The sequence below is a fragment of the Dipodomys merriami genome, unplaced genomic scaffold, assembly GCF_024711535.1.
Source record: "Dipodomys merriami isolate MVZ:Mamm:240054 unplaced genomic scaffold, mDipMer1.0.p SCAF_14, whole genome shotgun sequence".
Taxonomy (NCBI): Eukaryota; Metazoa; Chordata; class Mammalia; order Rodentia; family Heteromyidae; genus Dipodomys; species Dipodomys merriami.
The window spans coordinates 13528741-13544431 of record NW_027202715.1 but is presented as its reverse complement, the minus strand read 5'-3'; the positions used below and the strand labels follow the sequence as shown (position 1 = coordinate 13544431).

At 38.0% G+C, this 15691-nt stretch overlaps 1 protein-coding gene across 3 annotated transcripts in view; it reads right to left on the bottom strand.

Moving 5' to 3' along the window:
* Positions 1–1594: 1594 nt before the first annotated feature.
* The window catches only part of Bmpr1a (bone morphogenetic protein receptor type 1A), a 142905-nt gene continuing 128808 nt past the window's right edge, over positions 1595–15691 (bottom strand). For all 3 annotated transcript variants that reach the window (XM_070020763.1, XM_070020762.1, XM_070020764.1), the window contains 6 exons: positions 14287–14431; positions 12215–12407; positions 9473–9770; positions 7550–7725; positions 5603–5733; positions 1595–5513 (listed from right to left, as the gene is read on the bottom strand). In XM_070020763.1, coding sequence (XP_069876864.1) covers positions 5388–5513; positions 5603–5733; positions 7550–7725; positions 9473–9770; positions 12215–12407; positions 14287–14431 — 1069 coding nt within the window. In that variant the 3' untranslated portion in view covers positions 1595–5387. The remainder of the gene's footprint in view (positions 5514–5602; positions 5734–7549; positions 7726–9472; positions 9771–12214; positions 12408–14286; positions 14432–15691) is intronic.

Genomic DNA, 15691 nt, shown 5'->3' with positions numbered 1-15691 from the left:
TTTTGCTAAAGACAGATGTCCTTTTCGATACTTCAGTTACTTCCACTGTTGGTTACTATTTTGTTTTTTTAGGCTCTTGCTATATAGCCCAGGTGGCCCTCGAACTTTCTATCCTCCTGCCTCAGTCTCCCAAATGCTTGGATTACAGACAGGAGCCACCATGCTGTTATTTGTGTGCGTGCGTGTGATATGAAAATCACATGTGCATGGGTTTACGCATAACAAGTACACACTCTGATCATTTTTGTGTGTCCGTCTTGGGGCTTGAACTCAGGGTCTGGGTGCTGCCCTTGAGCTCCCCCCCCCCACCCACCCAAAGTTAGTGTTCTCCAGCTTGAAAACTCCACTTCTGGCTTTTGGATAACAGTTTCATGGACTTTCTTGCCCAGGCTGGCCTTGAATCACAATCCTCAGATCTCAGCCTCTTGAGTAGCTAGGATAACAGACATAAGCTACCAGTGCCTGGCCATTTTTTTTTTTTTTTTAATAAAGGAAAAAAACCCCAAACCTTTATTACAGTAGGTTTGGTTCTTGAACAGACAGAAAAGAAAATGGGTCAACGTGCTCCAGGCTGGTTTTCTGGTCACTGTCATACACACCTCATGTATGTGCACTAACTTACTTGTTACAAAATTGCAATCAACAGCTGAGCGCTGGTAGCTCACACCACAACTAGGTGATCTCACCTACTAGAAGGTTGAGATCTGCTGATCATGGTTTGAAGCTAGCCTAGGCAGAAATATCTGTGAGACTCTTTGTTTTTTGTTTTTTTTTGGGGGGGGGGTCCAGTCGTGGGGCCTGAACTCTGGGCCTGGGCGCTGTCCCTCAGCTCCTCAGCTCAAGGCTAGCGCTCTACCACTTGAGCCACAGCGCCACTTCCGGCTTTTTTCTTTTTGCTTATGTGGTGCTGAGGAATCAAACCCAGGGCCTCAGGCATGCAAGGCAAGCACTCTACCACTGAGCCACCTTCCCAGCCCCATGAGCTACCTTCCCAGCCCCAAACTGTTAAGACTTTTTTTTTTTTTGTCAATTGTGGGACATGAACTCTGTGCTTGGGCGCTGTCCCTGTGCTCTTCAGCTCAAGGCGAGTGCTCTACCACTTGAGCCACAGTGCCACTCTGTGAGACTCTTATCTTCAACTAACCAGCAAAAACCCAGAGGTGGAGGTATGGTTCACTTCGAATGGAAGAGTACCAGTCTTCAAAAAAAAAAGACAATGAAGCAGAATGTCAGTGGCACACCTATAATCCTAGCTACTCAGAAGGTTGAGATTGAGGATTGTGGTTTGAAGCCAGTGCAGGCAACAAAGTCCATGAGACCCTAATCTCCAATAAACTACTCAGAAAAAGCAGGAAGTAGTGATGGGGCTCAAGTGGTAAAGCACTAGCCTTGAGCACAAAGAGGCTTAGGACACTGGCCAGGCCCTGAGTTAAAGTCCCAGGACAGGCACAAAAAAGAAAAAAAAAGGTGAGTGTGAGGACCTGAGTTCAAGCCCAACTATAAACACACACATAACATGCACATACACAAATCTCAACTGATGACTACTGATACACAACTTAAGAAGAATACCACAAAACACATCACTAAAGTATACTAAAATAAGGTTATTTACTTAAAAATGATACATTGGACATAATCTGTATATAGAACAAAGCAATTAATGGTAAACTTAATAAGGCACCTTTTAAACCAGATGCTATACAAAATACATTTAGTGTGTTACATATCAAAGACGAATCTCTAGTTTTGGTGTTTTACAATTGCATAATGAAACTGTTGTTTTTACCCTTTTGTCAATTCCTATATACAGTTTTTCTAAGTAAGCTATAATACTTCCATTTTATACAATATATACTACATTTTAATTTTTAAGTGGGAAGGACAAAGATCACAAGAGGGCTTAAATAACTTCATGGAAAGCAGAGTACATAGCACAATCTAAAATTGCATTAATGTTTAATCTTTTGCAAAAGCTGTATTCACACTTTCCTTGTGGGATGATTATCACAGGTGGGTTCGTTCCTACGCTGTCCAGGACTTAAGATTGGTTCTTATGAACATGAGTCCCCTTTGTGGCTCTCATTGTCTTCTACATGGAGGCAGGAAGATGAGTCCCTATGTTATGTTACCCTAGTGAATATTCTGTTGAAACTTGGTTAGTCAGAAACAATTCAAAATAAAATGAAATGCACTGTAGTTTTAAAAAACAATCTGCCCTGGAATAAATCGTGTCAAATTTGATCCTGGGTCAATTTGGAGATTTTTAAAAATCTGTATTGCATTTTGGTTCTTAACAGAAAACAAAACAACATTGGAAAAAAATTCTTGAATATTGTCAGAGTGAATAAATAAAAAATCTGGCACATTTTAACACAACAGTTTATGAAAACAAAAAGGTCACTTTCTAGGTTTACAAACACTTCTAGACATTGGAAAGGCAACATAAAATGCTGATGAAAAAAGCTTTTGTAAAAGTATTTCCAGAGAAATTCAAATTTTCTATTCAGAAATGAAGTCATAATGAGTTAAAGCTTAGAGTGATCACTGGAGCAAATCTAAATATGCCCTACAAAATTACTTAACAGTACAAACAAATGCAATGAGAAATTTCTTTGGAGAATTTTACTGTTTCTATTCAGGGTATTTTTGCTGGTTTGTTTTCATGCATTAAATATTTAAAGAGACTGAGTGAAACCATAGGCTTTTTTAGTCCTGGGGCTTGAAATGAGTGCTGTCCCTGAACTTTTTTGCTCAAGGCTAAGTTCTATCCAAGTCACAGTTCCCCTTCTTGCTTTTTGGTAGTTAATTGGAGATAAAAGTCTCATGGACTTTCCTGCTCAGGATGGCTTTGAACCATGATCAGATCCCAGCCTCCTAAGCAGCTAGTATTACAGGTGTGAACTACCAGTTCCTGGCTTGACACCACAAACTTTAAAAACACTACATTGTATATGGGACCAAATCATAGATCCCAAGATTAGGAACTAAGGAAGTACATGATAGATACTTCCTCTTACTGGTTTCACATATTCTTTCTATATTTGACTTACTGGATGAATTTTCAAACATAAGAGAAGATGGGGGGGGGGGGGACAGTTTTAGATACCTTCTTTATATTTTAGGATTCCAGATGAAGTAGCAGCTGCTTCTTTTAAAGAACACATTATTCTGTAAAATGTTTTTACTAATCAAGTTTCTAAGATTATTAACAGAACTAAGACCAAGTTAATTTTAAAATCATTACAGTAGCCTCACATAACTGTCCATTTTTGCCTCAACACACCATTAAAAATATTTCTAAAAAAATTTTGCCTTTCCTATGGATGATGACATGTAATTTTAAAGATTTATATTTTGGTAAGTCAAAAACACATCAAAGTTAACTTAGACTCAGTATGCCATATTTTCTAAGTGTTCTCAAATCACAGCAATTCTTATGAACTTATCTGTCTTTCTCAGGAAGCAGGTGGGGAACATATTCTGAAAAAAGCAAGATGAGTATTACCAATAGATAAATATGCTGCTCTTTATGAATACCTGACACTCTAATTATGTTAATGAAAACTTAGGAAAACAGCTGAAGTACTCAAATTTGTGAAATAAGATGTGTAGAGAGTAAGCTAAGTTTCAGCCTCAATTGGCAATCATGTTTTTGGTGCTAGATGAATATATGCTCTGATTTCTTCCCACTTAATTTAAACTTTTTTGGCTGTATGGTGATGCAGTCACATTGACTTCATGTTTTTATGAAAGGAAACTGTCTCACTTGATGTTCTCATGACTTGTGTGCTCAGCATAGCTATAGTATTTAAAAAGCATGACAGGAGTGTACTATGGTTAAGTAAATCAGAACTGTTCTTAGAGATAAAAAGTCTTCTGTAAAATATGTATAATTTGATTGAATAATAGCTATATACAGTTGTACAGATACTGACTAGATACAGCTATAGAGACAACTACTAGTTGTAGATACAGATACTGCTCGACTCCTCAGTCTTTATAAGTTAGAACCAGAAATCATAAACCCAAAGATCTCAAATGATTTAGATGTCTAAAACACATTAACAGTCATTGATAAATTTATATCAGCTCTGATAAATTTATAATTATAGAATCCTTTCATAAAGAAAAACTGAGATGGTATTATCTTAATGAAGTTTTTGCCTAAAATTAGAAAAGTCCTGGATTTGATGTATTACTTTGAATATATATGGATTCTGAAAACTCATTATGTAGTTCTACTTTCAAACAATTTTTTTTCCCTAAGGATGGGATGTGAGGTACATATGAGCTGGTTCTATAGGATGAATGTACATATGAATATATTAATATTCATATGAATCTATGTACATATATAAAATATGGTTGTAAAGGAGAGGATATTTGCAAGTAAAGCACATTACACACAAAATATAAATAACTTCCCTTTTAAAAGTTACTGAGCATACAGAATGCAGGAGAAATATAGGCACTTACATTGCTATCCAATATGGTAATTTACTTCAGTAAGAAGTATTTTCTTTACAAGCATGGTTCATGGCATAGGAAGCTCCAACTTTGGATCGGAGGCTTTCCATGGTAAAAATAACAATTTAAAAAACATGGTGGTAGAAGGAAAACAATCCACATTTACGGATACTTCTAACTTCTTTTGGCCTTATAGCAACAAGTATGTTAAAAATAAACTTGGTGGAGAAGCTACCTCGTTTTCAAGGTGAGGTATGGCTTTTAACAGATTGGTGAACCTTGGTCAGATATTGCATTTTTTAAAGCACAAAACCATTGGCCACCAATATCTTTCTGTGCATTCATAAGTAATTTTCTTCTAATTCCAATGGCAACAGAGGGTCCTGACGTGCACTTGCAGACAGTCCATTAGAAAGAAGGCATGGCAGACTAACATTAGTAAGCTGTATCCTAGAGAGATAATCCAGAGACTATTTTACAAAGTTAGAACACAAACATTACATTTTCTTAGGCAGAAGGCAAAAGTGTGTATTTCTTCACTCTGCTCAACTCATTTTCATTTATCTCCTAAGGCTTTCACAGAAAGCACCATTCTATGAACAGGCAATTCAGTACCCAAAGTTTGACTGGAGACTTATAATCAGGATTGCAGTCTTGATGTAGTTCATAAAACCCAATTAAAAAAAAAAGGCATCAGAAACTATATTTAAAATAAAGCTGTCCATATATAAAGAATGAAGTGTTTAGAAGTTCCCAGCTTGTCTTCTACAGAGTACTGAGAAGTTTGTTAGCAGCCTGTGAAGGTGTAGTGAGGAGTCTGAGAACCAAGGACCATCCTTGGTCCATGCTAATTCCTCCATTCCTTTGGTGCCAGAGGATCTGGCAGTCTAGAATTCCTCCTCACGACTATTTCACTGTCAAATCTTTACATCTTGGGACTCAACCATCTTGGCAAGTGTCTTCTTGATTCTCAGTGCTGTAAGTCTGGAGGCTGGATTGTGGGCCCAGCATTCTGACATTAGCTTCAACACTGCTCGTAGACACTGAAAAGCAAAGAGAATGTGAATGAGAAGACGGTATACCTGTGGTAACATTCGCTAATCACTTGTTATAGGGGTTCAGCTCCACTTACTTCATCACTGTTCCATCGGTTAGACACAATTGGTCGCAAACGTTTGACACAGACGACCTCACGCATGTCTTCATAGGAAGGGTCACTGGGCACCATGTTGTAGTATGGCAACTGGTACTCTTCCACTATCCCTGCAGGGAATGAGAAAACATGATAAGCACAAACATGGCAAACAAAATGCGGGATCTCTCACTGAGTTACAGAACTGCAACAGATCCCTCCATAAAGAAGGAAAAGAGGATGTGGGTGTGATGGCTCATGTTATAATCTCAAGTGTTTACACATGTCATCCTGGAAAGCAGCCTTCAGGAGGATCATATTCAAGGCCAGCCCAGGAATAAAGTGAAAGTCAGTTTCAACCCATAAGCTGGGTGTGGCGGTATGTGCCTGTGATCCCAAGCAGCCAGCAGGCTGGAGAGAGGAGTATCCCAGTCTGAGCAGACCTGGGAAAAATGTCAGACTCTCTGAAAAATAACTAAAGCAAAAAAGGGTTCAAGAGCATGGCTCAAGTGGCAGAGGAACAGCCTGGTAAGCATGAGGCCCTGAATTTGAACTCCCAAAGCAAAGGTTTCCCCTCAGCAGCACATATACTAAACTGATTGATGCAAAGAAAACTAGCAATGGCTCCAAGCAAGGATCACATGCAAACTCATGAAATGTTGCTTTTCTTTTTTAAAATTAAAAAGTAGGGGGAAAAAACAAAAAGCTGGGAGTCAGTGGTTCACACCTATAATCCTTGCTACTCAGAAGGCTGAGATCTGAGGATCAAGGTTCAAAGCCAGGCTGGGCAGGAAAATCCATGAAACTCTTTAGCTCCAATTAACTCCCAAAAAGCTGGACGTGGAGCTGTGGCTCAAAGAGGGGTAGTCTTGAGCCAAACAAGTCAAGGCCTGAGTTCAAACCCCAGGACACACACACACACACACACACACACACACACACACACACACACACACACACACACACACACACACACACACACACACACACACACACACACACACACACACACACACACACACACACACACACACACACACACACACACACACACACACACACACACACACACACACACACAGCGCTGGCGCTGGCAGGGTCTCTACTGAGCTCTGTATGGCAACACTTCACATATGTCACACTTCATTGAGGGAAGAATGAATCTCAACCTGAGAGGCTCCCCTGGGAGAGGACTTTCAGAAGAGTGTCTTGGTTTTCTCTGAATTTTGCTGCAGGCACCTTAGCTGATTCTGACTTTCATCCTTATACTATAATAAATCTGAGCAGTGAGGATGATTACATGAGTTCTATGAGTGCTACCAAAGGACTTGAAAATAAGCTTGTGGACCCAACATACAAAACATCTAAATAACATAAATGGACCTTTGTGGGGGAAGGTAATACTAAACTCAAGGCCTCACGAGGCAGGTGTTCTACCACTTAAGCCATATCCTTATCTCCTTTTAGCATTGTTTTTATTCAGTTATTCCTGATTTGTGCTCTCTGGCTGGGATTACGCATGTGAATCACACATTCCCAGCTTGATGTTTGAGACAAGGTCTCACTAACTTTTTGCTCAAGATGGCCTTAAACTGTGATCTTCCTGATGTCCACCCCCCAAGTAGTTGAGATTATAGACATATGACACCATGCCTGGCCATGAAATTTTTATTTTTTAGACAAAACATACATATAAAACCTGAAAATAGGGCTAGGAAGGTGGCTCAGTGGTAGAGTGCTTGCCTTGCATGCATGAGGCCCTGGGTTCAATTCCTCAGCACCACATAAGTAGAAAAAGCCGAAGTTGCACTGTGGCTCAAAGTGGTAGTGCACTAGCCTTGAGCTGAAGAGCTGAGGGACAGTGCCCAGGCCCAGAGTTCAGATCCCACAACCATGGGGGGCAGGGGTGGGAGGGGAGAACCCTGAAAATAATACTCAAACTCTTACCTCCTGTGATACAACGACGAGCCATTTCCCAAATGATTAGGCCAAAGCTATAGATGTCTGCCATTATGTAGGGCTGGAAATGGTTTTTATTTAGGCTTTCATCTAGCACTTCGGGAGCCATGTAGCGTTTAGTGCCAACTCTGGTATTCAAGGGTACATCAACTTCATTTGTATCACTGCAACAGAAGGAAGACAATGCACAGGCTGAGAGTCAAGAAAAAAGTAGTTTTTCTATTTTTCTCAAATATATCAAAATTTCTGCCTAAATATATATTCATTTCACCTTCCCTGTCAGAAATCATTGGGGCCAGATATATTATGAAATTTAGCATCTTTAGAGTAGAAAATCATATATCCTTTCAATATGTACTATATACTTAATACCCTAGTGAGGGTTACAGCAGTAACTTAACATTAGTGCTCTGTCTGCAGTAAACACTAATGACTTCACACCGAAGCCATTAAGACAATAAACACCTTACTTATACAAGGTATCTGTGTTCACTGTTCAGGTCAGCTTTTGCCATTGAGTTTGGTGCCTCTTTAAGAGAGGGTAGATAACTATATGTGAGAAGTGAACATGAAAATAAAGAGGAATAATTTTCTTTTCCATTCTCATAGGTTAGTCTCAGCCTTTAAGAGACTGGATTACATTTTTTCCTTCATGGGTCCTATGAATTTAGTTATGTTGGCCATGTTTTCATACACATCTTGATGTTAATAAATTGCTGATCAGTTTTACAAGTTTTGGACTGAATTTTAGAGTTAAATACATGAATACTTTGTTGCTTGTGCCTTGAGGCCTGGTAGGTCCTGGAAATTATCTTCAAGCAGAGATCAATATAATATCTTATATTTTTGAAAATAGCATCTAGTGGGCATTTATTCTAACATATGCTACTTCTAAATCAACTTAGAACGCTAATTAGGGAGAAAGATTTAGATGGTGATTATAGTTTTATTCATTAGTAATTTTATGGTCTAAAATGAATTCTGAAATAACAAATGTATTTTTGTTATATAGGGCTTCAACAGTTCCTAAAACTTTGTAATTCTCATTTTAAAAAATTAATAATGATATACCAAGTAGTAATAAAAAACAGTATACTTATCTCCATATATTTATGGGTATAAACTGAAACCCTTTCTGAAGGGATAATACACAGTATGCCACAATTAAGTATATGCAAAAAAACTTTTTTTTTTGGTGGGGGGGGAGGGAGGTTGGTCATGGGGCTTAAACTCCGGGCCTGGGCACTGTCCCTGAGCACTTTAGCTCAAGGCTAGTGCTCTACCATTTTGAATCACAGCACCACTTCCAGTTTTCTGGTGGTTAACTGGAGATCAGAGTCTCATGCACTTTCTTGCCCAGGCTGGCTTTGAACTGCCATCCTCAGATTTGAGCCTCCTGAGTAGCTAGGGTTACGAGTGTGAGCCACTGGTGCCCGGCTTTGCAAACTTTTAGTAGCCCCTCTTCTATAGAGGTCCATCATCAAGAAACACTTGCAGAAATCCTCAAGGATATAATATATGTGAGTAAAATACAACAATGTCTTCTCTTTTTAAGAAATACAAACTTCAAACAACTTTAATGTTTTGTAATATGGAAAAACTTCTATTTCATAAAAACTGTACCCGTAAAAAGGATGAAGTAGCTGTACACAAACTGAAGGAGGAATTCTACAGCAGGAAATAAAGAACTGTGTATAGGGTGAGGATGTTGCTCAGTAGAAAGACTGTATGCCTGCATAGTGCAGGCCTCAAATTCAATCCCCAAGTATCAAAAAGAAAATAAAGAAGTATGACAGAATAGTTTTTTTTTAAAGAAGCCTTTCTATCCCCTATCTTAATGAATGAAAATAAACAAATATCTTTTAGAGATTAAAATAATTTCAAAACAGTGGGCAAAGAACCATGATGTACCTGTTGAATTTAACAGCAAGGCCCAGGTCAGCAATGCAACAACTTCCATTTTTCTTGATAAGGATGTTTTTGCTCTTTAGGTCTCGATGAGCAATTGCAGGCTTTCCTTGAGTGCCATATATTTCTGTATGGAGGTGGCACAGACCGCAGGCAGCTGAATAAGCCAACTTGAGCAGAGCTCTGGTATCTAGTGTGGCACACTTCAGAAAGTCGTAGAGAGATCCATTTTCATGGTAATCAGTAATCAAATAAAGTTGAGTCCAGGAACCTGTGCCTTTAATGTCTGCTGCTATAAAACCTGTTCAGTTATGTTAAAAAAAAGTTAGCTATCAGAGATCGCCCTGAATAGTTATAAATGCTTATTCAGAATACTAAGAACAATTTAGGTATTATGTGTATTATATGCAGCTAACTTAATTTGCTTGGCAAAATCATTTGAATATCTTTACCGAAAATTTTATTTCTATCATTTCCTTTGCAATAAATTCGCAGTAATCTCAATAACATAACCAAGATCATATAATGTCTAACAATTCAAATGATAAATCTGTATGGCTCTCTATTAGAAAGGGTCTCAATTCACTTTGATAATGTGAAAAATGTTTAAGGCTGAAATGTTTAAATCCTAACTAAAGCAACTCCTAATTTACCCATAACGCACCATCCCATAGCTGCCTTGTTTACATAGTGGCCACAATGTTGCCATACCCATACCCTTCACTTATCTTCACCTTTTCTCTTCCTCTTTTCCTTAACAAAGTGGTCACGGGAGCTATTCTGGGTTGAATAGTGTCATACCCCTCCCATGCAATCTTGTCTACCGGGAACTTATAAATGTAACCTTATTTGGGAACAGGGTCTGTATAGATGGAATCACATTAAGATGAGGTCATGGTGGATTAGGGTAGGACTAAGATAGAAATGTGATTGTAGACATATATGAAAGAAGGCCATGGGCAACAGACACATGAAGAAATGCTCATTCTCCCTAGCCATAAAAGAAATGCAAATCAAAACAACATTGAGATACCACCTCTCCCCAGTTAGAATGGCTAGAATCAAGAACTCTAATAACAACAGATGCTGGAGAGGATGTGGACAGAAGGGAACCCTACTTCATTGTTGGTGGGAGTGTAAACCTGTTCAACCACTTTGGAAAGTAGTATGGAGGTTCCTCAAAAGACTCCACATAGGTCTCCCCTTTGACCCAGCAATTCCACTTTTGAGCATTTACCCAAACAATCATAAACAAGACCATACTAAAGCTACCAGCACAACTATGTTTATTGCAGCATTATTTACCATAGCTAAGATATGGAACCAACCCAAATGCCCTTCAGTAGATGAATGGATCAAGAAAATGTGGTATATACACACAATGGAATTCTATGCCTTCATCAGAAAGAATGACATTGTCCCATTTGTTAGGAAATGGAAAGACTTGGAAAAAATTATGCTAAGTGAAATAAGCCAGGCTCAAAGAAACATAGGTCCCATGGTTTCCCTTATTTGCAGTAACTAGTGTATGTCTGAGACAAGCAGAAACGGTCAGATAAGTTGATGTTAGGCAAAATGAATCCCAAGATAAGGACTCAAATGGTTTTTCTTTCTTGGTATAACCCCTGTTTTCACTGTTTTTGATGTTGGTATAATTTGGGGAGAGGAAGGGAAAAAACAAATTGTTTAAATAGGGATACAGGTAGACCCATTGCAATGATGAGATGTACAAGACATTATGTCTAAAAATGAACTTTATAACTTTGGCCGGGGAGGCTGGGGTAAGGGACAAGGGGTGGGGGTGGGGGAAATGGGAGGTCAGGGATCGTAAGGGGAAATAAAGGAGGAGGCAACAATACTTGATAAGAAATATACTCATTATCTTGCCCACGTCATTGTAACTCCTCTGTATGGTATTTTCACAATAAAAAAAAAAAGAAATGTACTCATTACCTTGCTCATGTTATTGTAACCCCTCTGGTACGGTATTTTCACAATAAAAAAATGAATAAAAAAAAGGCCATGGGGACAACAGAAAAGAAGAGATTGGAGTGCTGTCTAAAGGTCAGAGAACACCAAAGGGCAAGAAAGGATGCCCACCGTAGTGTTTTCTGAGAGAACATGGCCCTGTAAACAGCTTGATTTCCAACTTCCAGCCTCTCTAGAACTACAAAGCAATAAATACACTTCTGTTGTTTTCAGCCTTCTAGTTCATGGTAATTTGTTATACTACAAATAGAAAACCAAGTTAAGTGCCTGTTTTATGCCTGGCAACAAGCTATGTACTCTTCAAATCAGTAAAACAGTTGCTGAAAAGAAAACTCAAAAAAGCTATAGACCCTGCTGATCAGATAATGCTTAAATTACTTCATATTGTGTGAATGAGATGGGAAGCACATGCTAAGTACAGAACATACAATGAAGCTGCATGTTGGCTTGTTAAGCTAAAGAAAGGTAAAAGTAAATATAGCAACAGATAGCCAGATACCCCAGAAACACCTTATTTCTATAAAGACTTGGTTTTTACATTACTATATGAGTAAGTCCACTGAAATAACATTTATTGTCCATTTGAAATGCACTGCTATTTCTTCAGGTAGGCAGTAAATAAATGAAGGGCCTGGGTATAGTTTTAATGAATTTCTGATAGCCAAACATATGAAGTTGAATTCATGTGGATACATTATGCAGGTTTCCACCTGCAGCTTTAACCCTGTCAGAATACAGAGCAGACTGAGTACTCACCAAGTATATTTTCATGGCGCATGAGCACTGTTTGATAGATTTCTGTTTCTCGAAACCAGCTAGCTTCTTCAGTGGTAAAAAATACTTTGACTGCCACTTTTTCACCACGCCATTTTCCCATCCACACTTCTCCATATCGGCCTTTACCAACTTGTCGAACCATCTGAATTTGTTTGGCAATAGTACGTTGAACCTTTACAGAAAAAAGTAAAAAATTTTGAATCTTGATAAATAGAATCTAGTAAGAAATACGATAGGCCATTCCATCAAAAATCTTGGTATAACCAATCAACCAACTCCAGCATTAAAATGTATAAGATATTTAAAAGAAATAACGTACCATGTATTCTGAAATCATACACAGTAGAGCAAACTACAAACTACAACACAGTCATCTTTGGGTAGTTTCCTTCCTCACAAACTCAGGCTTTGGGCAACAGAAAGCAAATGTGCTACAAGCAAAGATTTGACAATGTTTATGAATCCAGGCTTGCCGTTTCTTTCTGACTCCAACAGAGTACCATGTGAACTGCTAATATTATTCATAAATTGTATTGCCTAGTTCTATCTGAGCAAGTCTAGCAAACACAGTTCCTAGCAGATTCACAGAATCATGTGGCCTAGAGCTATAAAATAGATAGGATTATAGACGTGGGCCACCAGTGTGCCTGGCCCCACTTGGTTTATTTGAGACAGGGTCTTGCTAATTTTTTGCCTGAGATGAGCTTGAACCAGGATTCTCTTATCTTTACTTCCCAAGTAGCTGGGATTACAAACATGAGCAACTATGCCCAACCTGAACATTGACATCTTAATACAGAGTACAATCTTAATACTTTTAAATAGAGTCCTCTGATTCATAAATTGAAGATGTATTAATACTCATTTAGATCTTCATTTTATAATTTTCACTGTGAAAGTCTTACATTTAATAAATTTCTTAATTTTCATTTCTCAAGTATTTGTTGCTAGTATAAATTAATTCAATAATACTTATACAATGACTTCATATTCTATAACCTGATAACTTACTAGTTGTAGTAACCTTATTTTATCATTGTTGGGATTTCCTATGTAAATAATCATTGTCTGCATATGAAGGTAGTTTATCTTTCCAACTCGACTACAGATTTCATTCTATATGATTTATCTTGTATCTTTTTTTTTTTTTTTTTTTGTCTGTCCTAGAGCTTGAACTCTGGGCCTAGAAACCATCCCTAGCACTCTACCACTTGTGCCACAGTGCCACTTCTGGCATTTTCTGTGATTAACTGGAAGTTAAAAGTCTCATAGACTTTCTTGCCTGGGCTGGCTTTGAACCATCCTCATGTCTCCACCTCCTGAGTAGGATCACAGGTGTGAGCCACCAACATCAGGCTTATCTTGTATTTTGGAGTTCTATCCTTGCTTAAATTTGGTTATCTCCACATATATTTACCTGTTAGATTTATAACCTCTTTAAATCTAAAAGTTATACTTCACTCAACCAATATAATCTTATGACTATTCTTCTCTCAGATGGCTATTAAAATGCTAGAGAACCAACCAACCGTTGTGGAACACACACAAACACACACACAATTTTTTTTTTTTTTTTTTGCCAGTCTCAGTGCTTGAACTCAGGGCCTAGGTGTTGTCCCTGAGCTTCTTTTGCTCAAGGCCAGCACTCTACCACTTAAGCCACAGCACCACAGGCAAGCACTACCACTTGAGCTACAGCACCACTTCCAGCTTTTTCTGCTTATGTGGTGCTAAGAAATCGAACCCAGGGCCTCATACATGGAAGGCAAGTGCTCTACCACTAAGCTACCTTCCCAGCACCCCAGCCCACATATTTTTAATTCAATCTAATCAGGATGTGGAGCAGGAAGATCATGAATTTGAGGCCAGACTAGGGAAAGGTATAAGACCCTGTTTCAAAAACACAAAAGCCAACCTTCAATCACATTTCTTTCTTACTATGGCTCTTATTTGTCTCATATGTGTATATCTATATATATGTGTGTGTATTTGTATACACACACACACACACACACACACATAAGTTCACATGTCTTATCTTTATAACTTACCAATAAAGGTAGTCCCGATCCACTACCAGAGCTTTGTGACTGGTCAATAAGGTCTTTTAATGATTCTCCTACTGGTATAAATGCTTCATCCTGTTCCAAATCACGATTATAACGACGTCTGCTTGAAATAGTCTTGCAATAATGTCTTTCAAATAAAGCAGAAAAATCTGTATTAACATTGAAAAACTATAAAATTTTGAGCTAAGAAAAACCTTGAGGTTCTCAATACCATCACCTTCCTTCAGATAGAATCATATCCAAAGCTGTCTTGTCACAGGAAAATAGGCTGTTACAGTATGCATAGAAATGGGAGTTTAGAAAGTAAAACGCTGTGTTGTAAAAATGGAGAGATGTCTACAGAGCACTGGTAGATTAAAAAAACAAACAAACTGAAAAAAAAGCTAGGCATGGTAATGTGTATCTGTAATGCCAGAACTGAGAGACAAAGAAAGATCCTCAATTTAAGGATAACCAGACCTAGCAAGAGCTTGTCTTAAAAACAAAACAAAAACATGTAAGTGGCATCCCAGCTGTAAAAAGTACTTAATTTTAAAATTCTGTCATGTCTAAGTTTAAAAAGATGAGAAAGGATAGGTAGTGTATTTGCTTTCAACTTCATATTTACCCCTTTATGATTCTAACTGCATTTTTAAGTTAAATGAAAAAATATATTTCAGCCAGGCCCAAAGAAACATAGGTCCCATGGTTTCCCTTATTTGCAAGAACTAGTATATGTCTGAGTCAAGCAGAAAAGGTCAGATAAGTTGATGTTAGGGAAATGAACCCTAAGATATGTATTCAAATGTTTTTTTCATGCGATTGTTTCTAACACATTTATAAGATTATTTCTTTGTTGCTTTGTATGTCCCTCCCCCATAGTATAACCCCTGCTTTCACTGTATTTGATGTTGTTATAATTTATGGAGGGGAAGGGAAAAAAAACCAAATCGTTTAAATAGGGATACAGGTGGACCCATTGCAACAATGAGATGTACAAGTTGTTATGTCTAAAATGAACTTTACAACTTTGGTGGGGGGGGAGGATGGGATGGAAAGGGGAAACAAAGGAGGAGGCTACAATGCTTGATAAGAAATGTACTCATTATCTTGCCCATGTAATTGTAACCCCTCTGTACAGTATTTTCACAATTAAAAATAAATAAAAATAAAAAAATTAAAAAATATATATTTCATTTTGAAAAGGGAAAGAATTTGCCATGACTTGGCCTGAGACCACATTTATTCCTCAAAGTTTACTAATATAATTGGTGTTTTAATAAACATTTCTGTGCTCTTCTCTTAGGTGCCGACGTGTAATTTTCCTGATGACATACACAAATCCAATTTTATACATACTACACCAAGCTGCTTTCCAAAGTAAAATTATATTCCTACCAAAAGAAAA